The sequence below is a fragment of the Oncorhynchus masou genome, chromosome 15, assembly GCF_036934945.1.
Source record: "Oncorhynchus masou masou isolate Uvic2021 chromosome 15, UVic_Omas_1.1, whole genome shotgun sequence".
Taxonomy (NCBI): Eukaryota; Metazoa; Chordata; class Actinopteri; order Salmoniformes; family Salmonidae; genus Oncorhynchus; species Oncorhynchus masou.
The window spans coordinates 26,741,096-26,763,033 of NC_088226.1; the positions used below are offsets into that span (position 1 = coordinate 26,741,096).

The following is a 21,938-nucleotide window of genomic DNA, read 5'->3' on the forward strand; positions in this document are numbered from 1 at the left end:
GCGTGCATGTGCCTGGTCCACCACAGGAGTCGCTAGAGTGAGATGGGACAATTGTGCGCCGCCCCATAGCTCTCCCGGTCGCGGCCGGCTGCGACAGAGCTTGGACTCTGGATCTCTAGTGGCCCAGCTAGCACTATTGTAAAGTGGCTGTACTATTGTAAAGTGGCTGTTCACTATTGTAAAGTGGCTGTTCCACTGGATGTCAGAAGGTGAATTCACCAATTTGTAAGTCGCTCTGGATAAGAGCGTCTGCTAAATGACTTAAATGTAAATGTAAATGTGTGTGTGTGTGTGTGTGTGTGTGTGTGTGTGTGTGTGTGTGTGACAGAATAGGAGAGAGTTAGGGCGAGGGCACTACAGACAGCTCCAAATGTATTTTATTTAACCAGCGAGACACATTGAGACCTAGATCTCATTCACAAGCGTACCCTGGGAACAACAGTCACATCAGCACACACAAAATGATGTACAAAATACACAAAACATACAATTTACACATTACCCATCATAATAAAATAAAACAAAGACATTAATCCCTAAAAAAATCCTTAAATAATTTCCAAAATTGACTCAGGGACACCAAATCATCCAAATGAAGTGCCAACTGGAGACTACTAGATCTCCCGAATGCTGTGGTTACCAAGGCTGTCATCATCATTACCAACCGTGTGACCTTGTATTATAACCATAAATTCTACATTGCGTTGTAGAACATAAGTGTGTTGGAAGCTTGTGGAGTAGGGCTTAATAAACAAAAAGAGAGTAATGAAGTGATCTGTGTGTCTTTGGCAAAGGATGCAGTGATGAGTATTAAAACTGTCAGATGTAATAAAATTAAGGGTGCTATGATAAACAGAATCAAGGGATTTTAGATTAGAGTCAGTTGTGTTTTGGTAGATGGTATCACCATAGTCAAGAACAGGTAGAAAAGTTGATTCTACAATTTGCTTCCTGCTAGCCAGAGAAAAAGCCAGAGAAAAAGCTTTATTTCTATATTAAGAAACCCACGTACATTTAGGCTTCTTAACAAGCTTAAAAAGTTTCTTAAACGACAGATCATTGTCCATCCAAATACCAAGGTATTTGTATGCAGGAATTTGTTCAATTACAGAACCTTTCAAGGATGTAACCCAACTGAGATACTTTTACGAGACTTTGAAAACCGCATGCATTTAGTTTTGCCTGTATTATGTAAAAGCTTTAAATTCACAAGGGCTTCCTGAACAGCTGCAAAATCAGACTGTAACCTTGGAGCATGTAATGTCTGCTTCCAACTCACACCCTCAAACACGTAGATTCCCTGAACGCAGCTCACTTTCCAGATCACAATCTCAAACACCTAGATGCCATGAATGCAGCTCACTCTCCAGATCCCAATCACCTGAATTCTAATCACCTGTTCACACACCTGTATGTCATTATCACACACTATTTAGTTCAGTTCTTTGCACCCATCACTGTGAGGTATTGTTTCCTTTGTGACACACGGCTTCCTGAGTGCTGTTTTTCCCGTGATTTACTCCTCCCATATATGATAGTTTTTGCCTGCCTCACTAACGACGCCTTTTGCCTAATCACTGCCTGTACTTTAATCTATTAGATTTCCTGTTATCTACCTGTTGCCTGATCTCCCGGACTACATTATTAGCCTTTTCCCTGCCTGTACTGTTGCCTTTTTGGAACCCCTGTGTATGATCTTCTGCCTGCCCCTGGACCCAGCTAACTGCCTCCTCCTGTGGTCCTTTGTAATAAACACCTGCGCTTGAAACCAGCTCTCTGTCTCCCCTTGTGTTCATTACAGAGCAATTGCATACATAATAGTGTCATCCGCATACAAATTAAGACCCCCATTTTAACAGATTGGCCAATAGCATTAATGTATATCGTAAAAACAACAGGTCCTAACATTAATCCTTGTGGAACACCTTAATGTACCTCAAAATCAGACATAACTCCATCCAACATAATGACATGAGTTCTGTCTCTAAGATAGTCACGAAACCAAGAACATGCGGCAGAGCCAAGGCCTATAGATTACAGTTTCTCCAACAAAATACCATGATTAACAGTATCAAAGGCCTTAAACATGTCTATAAACAAAGCAGCACAACTCATTTTAGCATCCAAAGGATTGACAAGGTCATTCACAACTAATGTGGTGAATGTAATAGTGCTATGGCCTGGTCTAAACCCTGATTGGTTTACATTTAAAATACATTTACAGTCAAAAAAATAATGAAGCTGCATATTTACTGAAGAATCTTAGCTTGACAAGGATGCCTAGAAATTGGTCAGTAATTGTCAAGATCACTACTATCACCACCCTTATGGAGAGGCAACACATATGCAGATTTCAAAGTTTTGGGAATAATTCCTGAAGACAATGTCAGATTTAAAATGTGAATTACTAGAAATTGGGTCGCTGTTACTGGAAATTGTAAATAATAACAATAAGGGTCGCTGCACGTTTTAGCAGACCAGGTTCCATTTTTTTTATTGAACTAGGCATGTCAGTTAAGAATTTGTTCTTATTTACAATGATGGCCTACCCCGGCCAAACCCTAACCCGGATGACGCTGGGCCAATTGTGCACCGCCCTATGGGACTCCCAATCACAGCTGGTTGTGATACAGCCTGGAATTGAACCAGGGTCTGTAGTGACACCTCAATCACTGAGATGCAGTGCTTTAGACCGCTGCGCCACTAGGAAGCCCTATGATCTGACACTTTAGATTTCTGAATGTCTAACGTTAGCAAGGCCCTTAGCAGAGAATTGCCTGAAAGAAAACCCCAGACCAACAGTTTCAGTATCAATGGACAAATTACCTTTAGTAATATCCAGACAATTTCAGTATCATTCAACAAATGACATCCATTATCATCCATACCACAGACCAGTGAGTTGGCATGGAAACGGAGTCAAAAATATAGCCTGCAGAAATTAAATGGCGATTAAATGCATTAATTATATCAATTTTATCAGTAATGGTGCCAGAGATTACATTCATTTGATGGGGAAGAGAAGAAGAGTTACTATCCCTCAGAGATGTAACACTTTTCAAGACCTTGGCTGGATTCCCTGCACAATCAAATTTTAATTTTCTAACTAGTTTTAAACATCGATTTCTCAATCTCCTAAATTATTGCCAATCTGGCTTGAGTCTGTAAACGTATATCTTTGGCCCAGACAGCATCTCTACGGTGTATAACTTTAGCTAACTCTGTAATCTGTAATCTGTGTCATGGCACCAGTGACGCACACCCACTGCTTCGGATGTGACCTGTGTTGGAAGGTTAGGGGGACTTGCAGCAAGTCGTGTAAAGGGATTCTGCCTCCCTATCTCGGAGCAGTAAGCAAACCAACCAACAAACAAACAAAACAGACACAGAGCCAGCATCCCAAATGGCACCCTATTCCCTTTATAGTGCATCACTTTTGACAAGGGTGACTCAAGAGAAAATGAAAAGCACCAGAGGGCCATGTTTAGTTTTGTAGGCACCCCCTCCACCCCAGCCCACCAATGCCGCAGCTCGTTGTTGTTTCAACAGGGTTTACGGCAAACAGCCAGGAGCAGTGTCAACTGTTGTTTAATGGCTAGGATGTCATGTTTAAGGAAGTGCAACCTCCGAATACAGTAAGACGAACACAGACGCGCAAAGGGGGACGTGTTTGAATTGAGCACATGGAAGATGTGTCATGGTCAGGCTAGGTGGTTGGTTGGTTGGTTTGTTTTGCAGCTTTAGTACAGTTTTGCTGGTTTACGATCCCAGATAAAATGTCTTAGTATTGTGCCCTTGGGCAAGGCACTTAACCCTAAGAGGTGCTGTACTGGAACTGACCATGTGCTCCTCTAGAATATGTGAGTATTTGTGTTGTATGGTGGTGTTGACAGCAGAGCAGAAGATCTTGTAGTGGAAGTACAACTAAGCCACCATATTCTGGTTCAGTTTGAATCAAGAACAAGGAAGAGGACGATGGTAAGATGCACGATCAGCACAGCAGATTCTACAAAGCAGGTTGAGCGCCTGTGGCATCACTACAATCTCTCCACACTTGAAAAAGTGTCTCTTCAGATAATGCATGGGTGTTTAAAATAGGTTTTCCATCCAAGATAATCAAATCACAAAGAAATGAAAACGTCTCCAAAAATAAAATAAACACCAATAGCATCCATAACAATATTGTTAATTTATTAATTCATTCATTAGGCCTAATTAATGCAATAACGCCAGTGACCACTTCATGATCATCAAGTTGGGGTCATTAAATCCAGCCTCCTCAGATAATGACTGTGTGCTGTGGCTGTGAATGAGAATGAGAAAAAAGGACACCAGTAAAAAAACACTATCACAAGGCTCCATTACTATGACAACACAAGACCATAAGACTCTTTTTAAAATTCTCCAGAGAGGATGTTATAATTGGAGACTGTACGAAGAGTTTGTGTGTTGGGAATTGTTTCAATTGTAGACATGTGTAGCTGGTCCCGAGGGATTGTGTATACAGTTACAGTCTTCACACAGTGGCAACATTAAGTGATTCTGTAACATGTTGACAGTAAAACAACTTTTTGGGAAGCCAGCAACTGCTAGCCTGAAATTACTCCAAAAATGCATCAGGGGAAACAGGCAAGGGGGTGGATTATTACATTGCACAAGCCTGGAGTACCTGGTGACTCTCAACTTCTGGGTAACATTAATTCATTTTCCTCCCCCTCACACATGCAACACCCTCTCTAAAAAACTATGCAAAAGAGACAGTTAAGTTATAAAATCGGCAGAGAAACCTGTATCTAAACAAGAGTCATGATATCTATTAATACTATCTATTTTCAGCATGAAAAAACATAACACAAAAATACAGCAATACAACAATACAAAAAACGCAACTTTGTGTTGGTATTGCCTGTTTCAGGTATTAAAATGTAGACTTCTTTTCCACTTTTACAGCTAGTCACCTAAAACCCTCAAACTTTTACAGATGCACAATTGAGAGCATCCTGTCAGGATGTATCACCGCCTGGTAAGGCAACTGTACCGCCCTCAACCACAAGGCCATCCAGAGGGTGATGCGGTCTCCACAACGCATCACCGGGGGCAAACTACCTGCCCTCCAGGACACCCAATGTCACAGGAAGGCCAAAAAGATCATCAAGGATGACAAGCATCAAAGCCACAACCACCATCCAGTAGGCGAGGTCAGTACAGGTGCATCAAAGCTGGGACCGAGAGACTGAAAAACAGCTTCTATCTCAAGGCCATCAGACTATTAAACTGCCATCACTAACAGAGAGGCTGCTGCCTACATACAGACTCAAAATAATTGGCCACTTTAATAAATGGATCCCTAGTCACTTTAATAATGCCACTTTAATAATGTTTACATATCATATGTATATACTGTATTTTATATAATCTATTGCATCTTCCCTATGCTGCTCGGTCATCGCTCTTCCATATATTTATATGGACATATTCTTATTCCATCCCTTTATATTTGTGTATATTAGATAGTTGTTGTAGAATTGTTAGATTACTTGTTAGATATTACTGCACTGTCAGAACTAGAAGCACTAGCATTTCGCTACACTCGCATTAACATCGGCTAACCATGTGTATGCGACCAATACAATTTGATTTGATATGACTTGCTGTTAGGATTTTCGACAGAGATACACTCAGACATCTAGTAAGTACACAGTACATAAGATTAAAAAGGTTGCGTTTAGATAAAGTCAGCAGAAAGCCATGTGATAAAACCAACTGTTCCTGTACATCAACAAAGTAGATTTTTGTCAAAAAGACGCAGGAATAAAGAGGATGAACATCTATTACCCTTGCAAAAACACAACATATGGTCTGGTCATAATCACAAAATCGAATTGCAGGAAGGCTATGTTGGCTGTGAGTGCAATATAATTGGATGCAAAACCCTGAAAAGCACAGCAGTGACACGTCTTGTTGGAAGCCTTTTAGCATCACTACCAAATCTTGGCCGAATCGACTCTAGGCAGATCATTTTGTTGTAACTTGGTTTATAGATGACCAGGGCCTGGTTTCCCAAAAGTCGTTTTCTACCTCCGGCAGAAATTGAATGATGATTCTGTGATAAAAAGGAGGCTATGGATCAGATCAGCATTTCCCTACACTCGCATTAACATCTGCTAACTATGTGTATGTGACAAATAACATTCGATTTGATTTGATTCGATTTGCTTCTGTGGAACAGGGTTCAATAGGAATGTACCTGCCATTAGCCATCATAATAAGTCTACCTACAGTATATTCCCAGGGGAGGGATTGTTAAGGCTCGTAAGAGCCACCCGGTAATATTCACTGATGGTCCACCACAAATAAATGTTGCTTTGGAGAAAGGGAGAGAAGGGAGAGAGCAAATGCAATTACACCATGGCTGTGGAAGACATTGTGTTATACCGAGAATAGGTGTGGTGGAGAAGACGGAATCTATCACACTCAGAGGCCTGTATTCAAGGCATGCGGGGAGAAAAGCAATTTCTTCTGTCTCTCTCCGCTCGCCTGCGCAAGGAGGAACACAAACAGAGACACACAGGAGGGGAAGAACGCTGCTTGTGTAATGGCTTCTGTTTATTGTGTTGTGTTGGTAGGTGGCCCTCTCATTTAGTGGATGTCTTTCTTGGAAAATTTCATACCTTTACCTGCCTGTCTCATGAGAAGACCTGGGCCCCGGTTTCCCAACAGCATCTTAAGGCTAAGCTCATCGTTGGAACAACAGGATCCTATGATTGTAAGATGAACTTAGCCTTAAGATGCTTTTGGGAAACCGGGCCATGGTCATCTATAAACCAAGTTAAAACGAAATTATCTATGAATAGGCTACACAATACTAACACGCGTAGCTGAGGAACTTAGACCAAGGTAAATATAACAGCTCATGGCAACAGTACATCCTAGTTGTAATAGAATTCAAACCGATTGTTGTGTCAGTCCTACCCTTACCACCTACAGTGTATAGCCCTTTTCTAAGACTGATGCAGCAGTGACGTCGCCACTACAAGAGTCCATCGGCTTGATGACATTTCTGAGGCTAAAGGCGAAAGGATGGTCAGTTATTGATTACCTGCTCCAGCTCAGCAGCGGTCCATACTGTCACTATGGGAATAAGAGCACTTGTTGTTTGCTCTGAATCGCTTCGGGCCTCCCTACTCACTCAACAACCGCTAATAACACATAAAAAAAGCACTAGACCTATAGGCTATGCCTACGCTGTGTTGTGGTCCCATGCCTTTAGAGCACATTCTGTTTCTGTCACCTAGAAGCAACGGATGGTCACTACCCATTCAATTTTGCTCCAAAAAGGCTCACCACCCCACCCCCACCTTCTATGGTGTGTACTCCAGGCTTCACCATACACATATCAAGACCGACAATCTGTGTTTGGGCAGTTTATACTCCCAATAAATAAGTCAAAGTAATATATGCCTTAGTGTGTGTGACATTCTTTATTCTCCGTTCATCAACCATTTGGGTTTACGTTTCAGCATTTACAGAGAGTGCACTGACACTCTAATAATGAAATAATGATTCAATAAAAAACAACAGAAGCAGCACCCAACCCACCAGCCACACAAGGACTGGGATTGCTTTAGGGTTGCAGAGGTATTACAAGTTGGATGCTTGATGTCCCGGGCATAGGCCTAAATCAGTTTAAATTGTATAAGGGACTGGATTTGAGAGAGGAGCCCAAAGGAATAGAAGAATCCAATTCGATTTCAAACTGAGCAGCCTGGCAGGAGAAGTATTTATATTTATTGGTTGCGAATGGTATGAACTTTGAACTCTTATTCACTACAGAAGTGATACCTCCTAGCCGTTGAGTTAGCAGCGGCCCCTGTAAACGTGGGCTAGGAAAGGTCGGACAAAGGATCTCTTCTAACAGCTAATCAAATGAACAGCTAATCAAATGGCTACCCGAACTATTTACATTGCCCCCCCAACCACCTCCTCTTTTGACGCTGCTGCTTCTCTCTGTATATTATCGATGCATAGTCACTTTAACTCTCCCTACATGTACATATTACCTCAATTACCTTGACTAACCGGTGCCCCCGCACATTGACTTTGTACTGGTACCCCCTGTATATAGCCTTGCCACAGTTATTTTACTGCCTATCTTTAATTATTTTTTATTTAACACTTATTTTTCTTAAAACTGCATTGTTGGTTAAGGGCTTATAAGTAAGCATTTCACTGTAAGGTCTACACTTGTTGTATTAGGCACATGTGACAAAAAAACATCTTGATTCGATTTGAATGATAAAGCAAAGCCACTTTTTTTTTACTGAAATATCACATTACATAAGTATTCACACCCTTTACTCAGTACTTTGTTGAAGCACCTTTGGCAGCGATTACAGCGTCAAGTTTTCTTGGGTTTGACGCTACAAGCTTGGGCAGTATTGTATTTGGGAAATTTCTCCCATTCTTCTCTGCAGATCCTCTCAAGCTGTGTCAGGTTAGATGGGGAGCCTTGCTGAACAGCTATTTTCAGGTCTCTCCGGAGATTTTCGATCAGGTTCAAGTCTGGGCTCTGGCTGGGCCACTTAAGGACATTCAGAGACTTGTCCTGAAGCCACTCCTGCATTGTCTTGGCTGTGTGCTTCGGGCCGTTGACCTATTGGAAGGTGAACCTTCGCCCCAGTCTGAGGTCCTGAGTGCTCTGGAGCAGGTTTTCATCAAGGATCTCTCTGTACTTTTCTCCATTCATCTTTCCTTTGATCCTGACTAGTCTCCGAGTCCCTGCTGCTGAAAAACATTCCCACAGCATGATGCTGCCACCAGATTGCTTCACGGTGCCAGGTTTCCTCCAGATGTGATGCTTGGCATTCAGGGCAAAGAATTCAATCTTGGTTTCATCAGACCAGAGAATCTTGTTTCTCATGGTCTAAGAGTCTTTAGGTGCCTTTTGGCGAACTCCAAGTGGGCTGTCATGTGCCTTTACTGAGGTGTGGCTTCCGTCTGGCCACTCTACCATAAAGGCCTGATTGGTGGAGTGCTGCAGAGATGGTTGTCCTTCTGGAAGGTTCTCCCATCACCACAGACGAACTCCAGGGCTCTATCAAAGTGACAATCGGGTTTTTAGTCACCTCCCTGACCAAGCCCCTTCTCCCCCGATTGCTCAGTTTAGCCGGGCGGCCAGCTCTAGTTAGAGTTTGGGTGGTTCTAAACTTCTTCCATTTAAGAATGATGTGTTCTTGGGGATCTTCTATGCTGCATAATTTTTTGGGTACTGTGCCTCGATACAATCCTGTCTTGGAGCTATACAGACAATTCCTTCGACCTCATGGCTTGGATTATGCTCTGCCAACTGTCAACTGGGGGACCTTATATAGACAGGTATTTGCCTTTCCAAATCATGTCCAATCAATTGAAATTATCACAGAAAATGTAATGTGGAAAAAGTCAAGGGGCCTGAATACTTAGCAAATACACTGTAAGTACCGAATTGTGGGTTTGGTGAACCGTTACACCACTTATGCTTTCACACAAAGTGGGAAATATGCGTGGCTCCACATTTGGCATTATTGCATCGACAAACAGTCCCAAATCTCCCATGCATGGATGACACACCCATGCTGTGCCCGAGGATCACAACACGGTGCAGCAAATGGATCACAGGTGTGTGTGTGTGTGCATGATGCCTGCGTCTCAGCCGCTAGGTTGATGCTTACGGGGGGAAAAGAGAATGTGCTGCCAACTTCACAGCTTCCACACAGAATAAAAAGTATAAAAATACTTCAAAACATGCCAAACAAATGGGGGGGCAAATTAGGCTGCATTGTCTGTCACATTTCAGAATGTGTATTGTAATTTAGCTATCACACTTTCCCATATTGCATATAAAGTAGCTGTGTGTGAATCCCTAATCCTTTCACTGGTAACAAATTTCGATGCAAATTCTCCGTTTTTTCTTTAATACCTGCAGAAAAGACTTGGTGCCACAATCACATACAACACAATACCTACCCCAAGTCAGTTTATCAAAAAGCACAGCAGAAAACCAGATGCACAGTGATTTTTTTTCATTCACAATGCAACACTATACTCCACTACCAAGCAAAAAAGGTTAATTTGGTTGAAAATTAGTTAGTCATTTTTGTTACATTAAATACATGCTTAATCATGTGGACAAGTATCCTGCCTCTATTGTATTGTGTTTAGGAGAAAATGGGGGTCATGTTAGAAGTAACTGTATAAAGTTACTGTGAAACCAAGGTAAATAAAATTCATTTTTCTCAGTTCCACGCTATAAGTAATTACTGTCTTTTTGCTTGGTAGGGCAGTATACATCACAGAAGCAAGGAGAGAAAGCCTCTAGCAATAGCACACAACCACAACAATCTTACCAGTCGTCCTCCGCAAAACTACCATCCTCAGCCTCGGGAATGTGACTGTTGAGAGAAAATCATGTTGCAGAATACTGTACAGTCAACCATGTTCTGTTAAGGTGCAGACAATGATAAAACTACCATCCTCAGCCTCAGGAATGTGACTGTTGAGAGAAAATCATGTTGCAGAATACTGTACAGTCAACCATGTTCTATTAGCATGTTCTGTTATGGTGCAGACAATGACAAAACTACCATCCTCAGCCTCGGGAATGTGACTGTTGAGAGAAAATCATGTTGCAGAATACTGTACAGTCAACCATGTTCTGTTATGGTGCAGACAATGACAAAACTGCATTGATTGGTTGGTTTTCCAAAGTGTGTTGGGCTCATTTGGGGATACTAAAAGGGAGATTGGTCAGTTAGGGCTAGTATCTCACATGAGCGTAAATCACTTGGCTAGTGGTTATTGATGAGGAGCATGGAAGTGGGATGAGTGACAGATCATCTAAACAGTAGGGGACTGCTAAAAAAGCATAAGAATCTTTGGTGCGTTTTTTAAAATGAAAAATAATAAAGAAACAAAAGGGTCTGTCTGCCCGTTTTCCTGTCTGCCTGCCTGCCTGTCTGCCTGCCTGTGCGTGCAGCTCATGGGCCAAGTGTCCCTGCTGGGAACTCTAAATGTGGTCACAGCGCACACTGTTCCAAGGCGAGGACACCAAATTATTTTCACATTTCCGCTCTGGCAAACTAATTGCAAGCCATAGACAGGTGCTATTGTTAATTGTAACATGGGGAGGATCAGAGTTGACCGGACACACTCCTGCTATCTAGATGACTAGAGAACATTGTGGCTTGGCACTTTTGACTGGCCCCAATAACACTTGGAGGCAGGAAGTGAACATTGTTTTCTGAGCTTTATATTCTCCACAACACCGACTGAACTGTACTGTTAATGGAAATGAGATGGGATAAAGAAGCTCAATAGCACACATTGTTAGGACTTTTCACACAGAGATACAAGTGATTTTGGTAAGTATTGAGACCCCTTGACTTTTTCCACATTTTGTTAGGTTACAGCCTTATTCTAAAATGTATTAAATAGTTTTTCCCCCTCATCAATCTAAACACAATACCACTTAATGACAAAGCAAAAACTGTTTTTTATGCATTTTTGCTAAATTATCCAAAATGTAAAAAAAGTTTGGCACACCTGTATTTGGGGAGTTTCTCCCATTCTTCTCTGCAGATCCTCTCAAGCTCTGTCAGGTTGGATGGGGAGCGTCACTGCACAGCTATTTTCAGATCTCTCCAGATATGTTAGATCGGGTTCAAGTCCGGGCTGTGGCTGGGCCACTCAAGGACATTCAGAGACTTGTCCCGAAGCCACTCCTGCGTTGTAACCTAACTTGCTCTTGGGGACCTTCAATGCTGCAGACATTTTTTGAAAACCTTCCCCAGATCTGTGCCTCGACACAATCCTGTCTTGGAGCTCTACAGACAATTCCTTCGACCTCATGGCTTGGTTTTTGCTCTGACATCCACTGTCAACTGTGGGACCTTATATAGACAGGTCATATTGCCTTTCCAAATCATATCCAATCAATTGAATTTACCACAGTTGGACTCCAATCAAGTTGTAGAAACATCTCAAGGATGATCAATGGAAACAGGATGCACCTGAGCTCAATTCTGAGTCTGAAAACTTTATTTATAATCATTTCTAAAATCATTTCTAAAAACCTGTTTTCACTTCGTCATTATGGGGTATTGTGTGTAGATTAAATCCATGTAAGAATAAGGTTGTAACATAACAAAATGTGGAAAATTTAAAAGGGGTCTGAATACTTTCCGAAGGCACTGTATAACTCACATGTTACGTACAGGACATGCATGATGCCATGTTCAAGTTAAGCCACATACACAACTCTTAAATGCTATTGTTTCTCAGGTGGGTCAAAGACCACTCTGGGTAGAATTTTCCCCTTATGCACAGGTGTGTAATCAGCTTACCCTTCCAAAATTCCTAACCTTAGTCATAAGTGTAAGTGATATAGTCATAAGTGTAAACTATAGACCTGGCCTTTTTAAACCTCGATTACACAACAAGTTTGCAAAATTCCCAGCAACAAAATAGTGATCAAATTAAGACCCTACATCTGTAGCAGACAGTCGTGGTAGCGACAGAGGAGAGGAGCACACAGAGGGATCAGATTATCAAAAGCACTTTTGGCTCATTTGAAGACTGCTGAACACTGAACTGGACTGGCCACCTTCACTGACTCTCTGCACCTTAGCACACATGCCCTCACTCACACACACACCCACACAGATGTAGACATCAGGGTTTCCTTAAACAGCAATTGCTGGCTTTAAACCGATAAATACAAATTGTGCTAATCATATTAGCAACTCATCCAGTGTTTTATTGGCTGCTTGCTAGGCTAAGAGCTTCCATCACTGTAGTAGAGCATTTGAGTTTTTCCCTTTTGCCATGATGGTCCCCAGAAACTCAACGGTTACAGAGAGAATTGCGAAGGAGTGAATGGCAGCCGTCTCACGGGCTCCTGGCCTACACTGCTATTTTGCATATTTTGTGCTATTTTGTATGTTTTTTGTGCTATTTTGTATATTTTTTTCTGCTATTTTGCATATTTTTTTGCTCTGATCTTCACTTTTTTGTACATAAATCAAATCAAATCAAATTTTATTTGTCACATACACATGGTTAGCAGATGTTAATGCGAGTGTAGCAAAATGCTTGATGCGAGTGTAGCGAAATGCTTGTTGTTTCCGCCATCGTTTCCCATGACCGAAAAGAGCTTCTGCACATCAGAACAGCTATCACTAACCTCAATTTGGACAAGGACTTCTACTTCAATGAGTCAAAGGCAAAAGACATACTGATTATCCCGGACCAGGCCCTAATCCCCGACACTTGTAGAAGGCGAAGACGGCGCTATAGAGGCAAGCAAGCGGGCACCCTGTTGAGACTCTCAAGCGAATAAATAAATCGCCTCTAGATTCTAATATGAATCTAGTTGGTTTTTCTATACATCTGCAGAACAGAACGGCAGAGATCAGGGGTGGTGATGTTTGTCTCTTTATTAACGACAGCTGGTGAGCAATCTATAATGTTAAGGAAGTCTCGAGGTTCTGCTCGCCTAAGTTAGAATAACTCATGATAAGCTGTAGACCATACCATTTACCAAGAGAGTTTTCATCTGTACTTTTCGTAGCTGTCTATTTACAGCCACAAACAGATGCTGGCACTAAGACCACACTCAATGAGCTGTATAGGGCCATAAGCAAACAAGAAAATGCTCATCCAGAGGCAGCGCTCCTCGTTGCCAGTGATTTTAATGCAGGAAAACTTCAACCCGATTTATCTCATTTTTACCAGCATGCCACCTGTGCAACCAGATGGACAAAAACTCTAGATTACCTTTATCCACACACAGAGACTCATACAAAGCTCTCCCCCACCTTCCATTTGGCAAATTGAACCATAACTCTATCCTCCTGATTCCTGCTTACAAGCAAAAACTCAAACAGGAAGTACCAGCTCAATATGAAGGTGGTCCAATGAAGCGGATGCTAAGCTTCTGGACAATTTCGCCAGCACAGACTGGAATATGTTCAGGGATTCATTCGATGGCATTGAGGAACTTACCACATCAGTCACCGGCTTCATTAATAAGTGCATCGGCGACGTTGTCCCCACAGTGACTATACATAAATATCCCAACCAGAAGCCATGGATTACAGGCAACACCCGCATTGAGCTAAAGGCTAGAGCTGCCGCTTTCAAGAAGCAGGACACTAATCCGGACGCTTATAAGACGAACCATCAAACAGGCAAAGCGTCAATACAGAACTAAGATCGAATCCTACAGCTCTCGTCAGATTGTGGAAGGGCTTGCAAACTATCATGGATTATAAAGGGAAATTCAGCCTAAAGCTGCCCAGAGCCTACCAGACAAGTTAAATTCCTTCTATGCTCACTTCAAGACAAGCAACACTGAACCATGCATGAGAACACAGCTGTTCCAGATGACTGTATTATCACGCTCTCCGTATCCGATGTAAGACCTTTAAACAGGTTAATATTTACAAGGCCGCAGGGAGAGATGGATTACCACAACAGGTACTCAGCGCATGCACTGACCAGCTGGCAAGTGTCTTCCATGACATTTTCAACTTCTCTCTGACCCAATCTGTAAAAAAGACATGTTTCAAGCAAACCACAATAGTCCCTATGACTTAGAACACCAAGGTAACCTGTTTAAATTACTACCGCCTCGTAGCACTTTTTTATTTAACCTTTATTTGACTAGGCAAGTCAGTTAACTTCACTAGGGTAGGGGGCAGCATTTGGAATTTTGGATGAACAGCGTGCCCAAATTAAACTGCCTGCTACTCAGTCCCAAAAGATAGGATATGCATATAATTAGTACATTTGGATAGAAAACCCTCTAAAGTTTCCAAAAATGTTAAAATAATGTCAGTGTATAACAGAACTGATATGGCAGGTGAAAGCCAGAGGAAAATCCAACCTGGAAGTACTATTATTTTATTTTGAAAGGCTGTTTTTCCATTGAAAGCCTATCCACCATACAAATACCTAGTTCACGAGCTCTGTGCCTTCCTCTACATGTGACCAGTCTTTAGGCATTGTTTCAGGCTTTTACTCTGAAAAATGAGGGAGATACAGCACTTTCAATCAGTGGCCAGTGGAAATTTCCATTCATCAGCCATGCGCCCTGATCGTGAATGAGCCTTTGTTTCTCCTTTCCTATTGACGAAGCTTTTGTCCGGTTGAAATATTATTGATTATTCATGACAAAAACAACCGGAGGATTGATTTTAAACATCGTTTGGCATGTTTCTACTAACTTTTATTCTTATTTTTTAAACTTTTTGTTCTGGAATTAGTGCACGCGCCTTCTGCATTCGGATTACTGGACAAAACGCACAAACAAAAAGGAGGTTTTTGCTCATAAAGAGGGACATTATCAAACAAAACAAACATTTATTGTCTAACATGGAGACCTGGGAGTACATTCTGATGAAGATCATCAAAGGTAAGTGATTAATTTTAATGCTATTTCTGACTTTTGTGACACCTCTCCTTGTTTGGAAAATGGCTGATTGTTTTTCTGTGACTTGGCGCAGCATAATCTAACATAATCTAACATAATCTCAAAGTGTGCTTTCGCCGTAAAGCATTTTTAAAATCTGACTCATCCGTTGCATTAAGGAGAAGTTTATCTATAATTCCATGCTTAACACTTGTATCGTTTATCAATGTTTCTGATTAGTATTTCTGTTATTTGATGTGGCTCTCTGCACTTTCACCAGATGTTTGTTTGAGACAATGCATTTTCAATGCAAAAGTATGTGGACACCCCTTCAAATTAGTGGATTCGGCTATTTCAGCCACACCAGTCGATGACAGGTGTATAGTATCAAGCACACAGCCATGCAATCTCCATGGACAAACATTGGCAGTAGAATGGCCTTACTAAAGAGCTCAGTGACTTTCAACGTGGCACAGTCATAGGATGCCACTTTTTCAACAACTCAGTTCATCAAATTTCTGCCATGCTAGAGCTGTCCTGGTCAACTGTAAGTACTGTTATTATGAAGTGGAAATGTCTAGGAGAAATAATGGCTCATGCTTCACCATCTGGCATTCTGACAGGACAAATCTGTGTTTGGCAGATGCCAGGATAATGCTACTTGCCCCAATGCATCGTGCCAACTGTAAAGTTTGGTGGAGGAGGAATAATGGTCTGGGGCTGTTTTTCATGGTTCAGGCTAGGTCCTTTAGTGCCAGTGAAGGGAAATCTTAACAGTACAACATACAATAGCATTCTAGACTATGGGATGAATTGAAACGCCAACTATGAGCCAGGCCTAATCGCTCAACATCAGTGCCCGACCTCACTAATTGAGGCTGAATGGAGGCTGAATGGAAGCAAGTCGCCACAGCAATGTTCCAACATCTAGTGGAAAGCCTTCCAAGAAGCGTGGAGGCTGTTATATCAGCAAAGGGGGGGACAAACTCCATATTAATGCCCATGATTTTGGAATTAGAATTTCAACGAGCAGGTGTCCAGAAACTTTTGGTAATGTAAAGAAAGAGAGAAGGATCAAAATGGGATTATGATTGACAGGTTAGTGTTTAAATGGGTAGATTAATGGTTACACAGTACAATACACAATGCATTCATCACATCCTACCAATCACATTTCACCCACTCGATTTGGACACTCACATTGGAAAACTGATATTCTCGAACACTCCACAAACAAATGTAATGGATCTTTGATTGATTGTTTTCTCCATTCACCTGAACCTTCACGAGGAAAGTGTGCCAACTACTCATTTTCTAATCCTCCTTCTCTAGCTCGCAAGTCGGAGAGCTTCACAAGTGGCACTGGAGATGAAACAGTCTTTGTTGTCCCTCACCCTGCACTTTATCAATTGTGTTTTTAACATAATCCTAATGGGATTAATAATGCAGATCCTCTCCGCTCTGACGAGATCAGGGCTGGCTCCAGGAATAGGTGACATAAGCGGTCTCAGCCCCCCACTCTCACTCAAATATCATCAGATATCTTTAACATGGCATACGTCATGGCAAAATGTGTAGAATTGCAGGAAATTAGCTTTAAAACTGAAGAAATATCTCTCCCCCATGGCAAAATGAGTAGAATTGCAAGAAAAATGCTCCTGAATCCATGGGACGTGTTGAGGGGAGGGATGCACTGATGCAGCTGCTAACGTGGTTGGGAGAGAAAAAGGAACGCCAAATGTACTGCTTTACACCACGGTACACACTGCACTTAATGAAGGTGATGCGGAGGTAGGGTGGAGAAAGGAGAGGGGGGAGAGAGGAAGGAGATAAACAAGCGTGGGAGGGGGGTGTCGAGTCTTACCCGTATGCCACGCCGGCGACGGTGCACTTCTTGAACTGCATCACGTTGCAGGTCAGAGTCCCCGTCTTGTCAGAGAAGATGTATTTCACCTGTGACAAGAAAGTGACAAGAGAAAGACAGCTAATCATTGCTCAATGTTGATCAGAGAGACACCAGAGACAGGAGCGTTGAGCCATGTGGTGCTACGATTAAATCAGTAATAGCTCAGATGGCACAAATGTTTCACTTCAGAAAGTATTCACACCACTTGACTTTTTCCACATTTTGTTGTTTTACAAGGTGGGAGTAAAATGGATTTACTTGACATTATTTGTCAGTGCTCTGCACAAAATACTCTAATGTCAAAGTGGAAGAGAAAATCTACATTTGTAAAAAAAAAAAAAATCATGAAAATAAAAGAATACTATATTTTGATTACTTACTGTAAGTATTCACCTCCCTGGGTCAATACAGGTTATAATTACCTTTGGCAGCAATTACAGCGAGTCTTTCTGGGTAAGTCTCTAAGATCTTTGCACACCTGGATTGTACAATATTTGCACATTTTTTATAGATTTTTTTATTTTTCAAGCTCTGTCAAGTTTGTTGTTGATCATTGCTCGACAGCCATTTTCAAGTCCTGCCAAAGACTTTCAAGCCGATTTAATTCAAAACTATAACTAGGCCACATTCAATTATGAGCAGAAAGACAAATTCATCGAATCAGATGGCTTAATTTGATGTTGCCAATTATTTGAATGATTATTTAATTGGCAAAGTGGGCAAAGTTAGGCAGGAAATGCCCATGACAAACAGTGAGCAATTATATTAATGTATAAAAAAAACAATAATGAAAGAAAAGCAGTGCAAGTTTGAATTTTGTAAAGTTATTGTGGGAGAGGTGGAAAAATGATTGTTATCAATCAATAATGACAAACCTCCTGGCATTGACAGTAGATTGACAGTATCTAAGTAGATGGAAAGCTGTACTCTTAGATTTCAGTGCAGCCTTTGATATTATTGACCATAACCTGTTAAAAAACTTAAGTGCTATGGGTTTTCAACATCTGCCATATTGTAGATTCAGAGTTATCTATCTAATAGAACTCAAAGGGTTTTCTTTAATGGAAGCGTCTCTAATGTCAAACATGTAAAGTGTGGTGTACCGCAGGGCAGCTCACCAGGCCCTCTACTCTTTTCTATTTTTACAAATGACCTGCCACTGGCATTAAACAAAGCATGTGTGTCCATGTATGCTGATGATTCAACTATATACGCATCAGCAACCCTTTGGCTTATGCCCTTTGGCTTAGCCAATGCTCCGCCAGTGTTCCAGGCATTCGTCAACGAGGTGTTCAGGGACATGCTCGGACATCAGATGATTGTGTACATCAATAACCTCCTGATCTTCTCGACCACCCTGGAGGATCACATCATTCACGTTCGAGCAGTCCTGGAACGCCTCTTGGCTAACCACCTGTTCGTCAAGGCGGAGAAGTGCCAATTCCATCAAAGGGTTGTCTCCTTCTTGGGCTACCAAATCAGCCCGCAGGGAGTGAGGATGGAGGACAAGAAGGTAAATGCGGTAAGGTCATGGCCAGTCCCAGCCAACGTCAAGGGGCTAAGATGGTTTTTGGGGTTTGCCAACTTTTACCACCGCTTCATCAGGAACTTCAGTGCCGTTGCCGCCCCTCTCACCTCCCTCCTCAAGGCTGGGCCTAGTAGGTTGGTTTGGTCTCCAGCAGCCAACGAGGCATTTCGTCTCCTCAAGGGGCGTTTCACCTCCACCCCCTTGCTAAAACACCCAGATCCCACACAACATGTTGTGGTTGAGGTAGATGCGTCAGAGGTGGGTGTGGGGGCAGTTTTGTCACAAAGACAGGAGAACCCACTAAAATTGTATCCTTGTGCTTTCTTCACCAAGAATTCTGTCCCCCGCAGAGAGGAATTATGACGTTGGCGATTGAAGTTGGCATTAGAGGAGTGGAGACACTGGCTGGAGGGTGTAAAGGACCCATTCGTCGACCCATTCGTCATCCTCACGACCATCGGAACCTTGAGTACATACAGACAGCGAGGAGACTGAATCCGCGCCAAGCCAGGTGGGCCCTCTTCTTCACCAGGTTCGACTTCACACTGACCTATCGCCCAGGTTCTAAGAACATCAAGGCCGATGCCCTGTCCCGTATCTACAATTCAGGAGAGGCTCCTGTCTAGAGGGCACCCCTAATCCCATCCTCGTGGGTCGTGAGTCGTGGGTCCAGTGGTTTGGGACATAGATGTGGACATCCACCAGGCTCTAGAGAGGGAGCCCACACCCCGGATTTGTCCTCCCGCGTGCATCTACGTTCCCGTGGGGATAAGGGATTGGCTGCTGACCTGGGCACACACAGCTGCCATCGCTGGACATCCAGGTATTTCATGCAGCATCCATTCCATCACTGAGAAATACTGGTGGCCCACCTTGATGCAGGATGTTATGTGGTATGTCAACTCCTGTTCTGTGTGTGCTCAAACCAAGTCTGTCCGGAATGCTCCAGCAGGGAAGCTCTTACCACTTCCTGTGCCTCAGTGACCTTGGCCCCATCTATCCATTGACGTTGTTACTGATCTTCCCCCTTCTGATGGTTTCACCATGGATAGATTCTCAGTCATGTCGTTTAATCCCTCTTCCTGGTCTTCCCACTGCTCTCCAGGTCGCTGAGGCACTCATCCAACAGGCCTTCCAAAGGACATCATCTTGGACCAGAGTATGGAGGGCCGCTTGGAGAAGCTAGAGGTCACTGTTAGCCTCATATCCGGGTATTGGCCTCAGTCTAACGGGCAGGTGGAGAGGATGAGGAGTTACTGTCAGGACCGGCAAGGTGAGTGGGCACGTTTCCTTCCATGGGCAGAGTACGTCACTCCTCCACTGGGTTGACCCCTTTCAGTGTGTCTTGATTTTCCAGCCGGTGGACCCTGGGCCAGACTGCGACTCCTGCGGAAGATGAGTGGTTCCGGCGTACGGAGGAGGTGTGGAACAATGCACACATAAGACTCCAGCGTCATCGGAGCAGGCAGACCGTCATCGTAGTGAGACCCCTGTGTTCCATCCTGTGGATCACGTCTGGCTCTCTACCAGGAACCTCCCACTCCGCCTGCCCTGCAAGAAACTTAGCCCCCCGGTATGTGGGGCCGTTCAAGGTTCTCTGGAGGGTCAATGAGGTGACATACAGGTTACAATTATCCAGTCATCACCGTATCTCACCCTCTTTTCATGTCTCCCTTCTCAGGCCGGTGGTTCCTTGTCCCTTAGCTGATGCTATTCCCCACGACACACCTCCATCCCCCTGAACATCAAGGGGAGCCCGGAGTACGCTGCCAGATCCCTACTGGACTCCCGACATCATGGGGGTTGGCTCCAGTATATGGTGGGCTGGGAGGGGTATGGCCCAGAGGAGCGGTGTTGTGTTCCAGTGGAGGACATTCTGGACCCCAACATCATCCGTGATGTCCACCTTCGCCGCCCGGACCAATCCGCTCCTCGTCCTCGGGGTCTTCCCCCTGGTCGGCGACGTCCTGCGGCTGGAGCCACACGTCCATTACCTTCATTTCCTCTCCTTTATATGTCAGTCTCCCAGGTTCACTCACTAGTTATATTTTTCTAGTGTATGGGCGCTCTGCCTTGTGTTATTGTCATGTTCTTGGTTTTGTTGTTTTATTAAAACGTTTCACCTGCACCTGCTTCCGACTCACCACCCCATCATTACAATAGGCCAGTGGCACAAAATCTAAATGTAATCAATTTTCAATTCAGGCTGTAACAACTAAATCTGGGAAAGTCAAGAGGTGTGAATATTTTCTGAAGGCACTAGAAATGTCCCCAATTCACAGGTGACTAGAATTCATTTTTTGTCAACATTGGAAACATGTATTTGGTACAACTACTACAACATGTGCAGGTGGAGGTGGATATAATGTCATTAATGAATTCAATGTAATTCATTAAAAAAATTAAACAATCTGCGTTACCTGTCCTAGTTCTTCATTCAAGTTGGAAGTGCGAGCCACAGCAGGGGTGTTAGTGGGCTCATATAGCATGTCTGTATCCTGAAATAATCAGAATCTTATGAGACACAACACCAACTTCAAACACTTAGACTTTGAAATCAAGTGACTAGACAGCACCAGATACAAATGGGGTCCGAAATGATTAACACCCTTGATAAAGATGAGCAATAATGGCTGTATAAAATACATGTTTCAAACAATGAGCTATATTGTATGCTCAACAAAATTGGGAAATAATCATTATTAACCTAAATAAACTGCAAATGTAGCCAACAAGTTTGTAGAGTCACAAGTTTGATGTAGTCATTGTGTGCTAGAAATATTGGAAAAAATACTAAACGTCTGATTACTTAATTTATAAGAATCTTTGGGGGTGTCGATAATTTGTCAACTTACCTTATTGAGAGAATTGTATTTCTTCTTTTTTTTGCATAGAACATAGCTCAGTATTTTAATTACTTATTTTAGAGTCATTATTGCTCATCTTTAGCAAGGGTGTCAATAATTTCAGACACCACTGTATGTATGTGTGCCATGAGAGATTTGACCCAAATCGGTATTACTTAAATTGTTTACTAAGTTTGATAATCTAACGGT

General features: G+C 42.6%; 1 protein-coding gene across 1 annotated transcript in view; it reads right to left on the reverse strand.

Moving 5' to 3' along the window:
- Positions 1-21,938, reverse strand: part of LOC135556830 (probable phospholipid-transporting ATPase IA) — a 116,596-nt gene that overhangs the window by 88,912 nt on the left and 5,746 nt on the right. The window contains exons 3-5 of the mRNA XM_064990273.1: positions 21,303-21,380; positions 17,313-17,401; positions 10,386-10,430 (exon numbers count right to left, since the gene is read on the reverse strand). Of these exons, the coding sequence (XP_064846345.1) occupies positions 10,386-10,430; positions 17,313-17,401; positions 21,303-21,380 (212 nt within the window). The remainder of the gene's footprint in view (positions 1-10,385; positions 10,431-17,312; positions 17,402-21,302; positions 21,381-21,938) is intronic.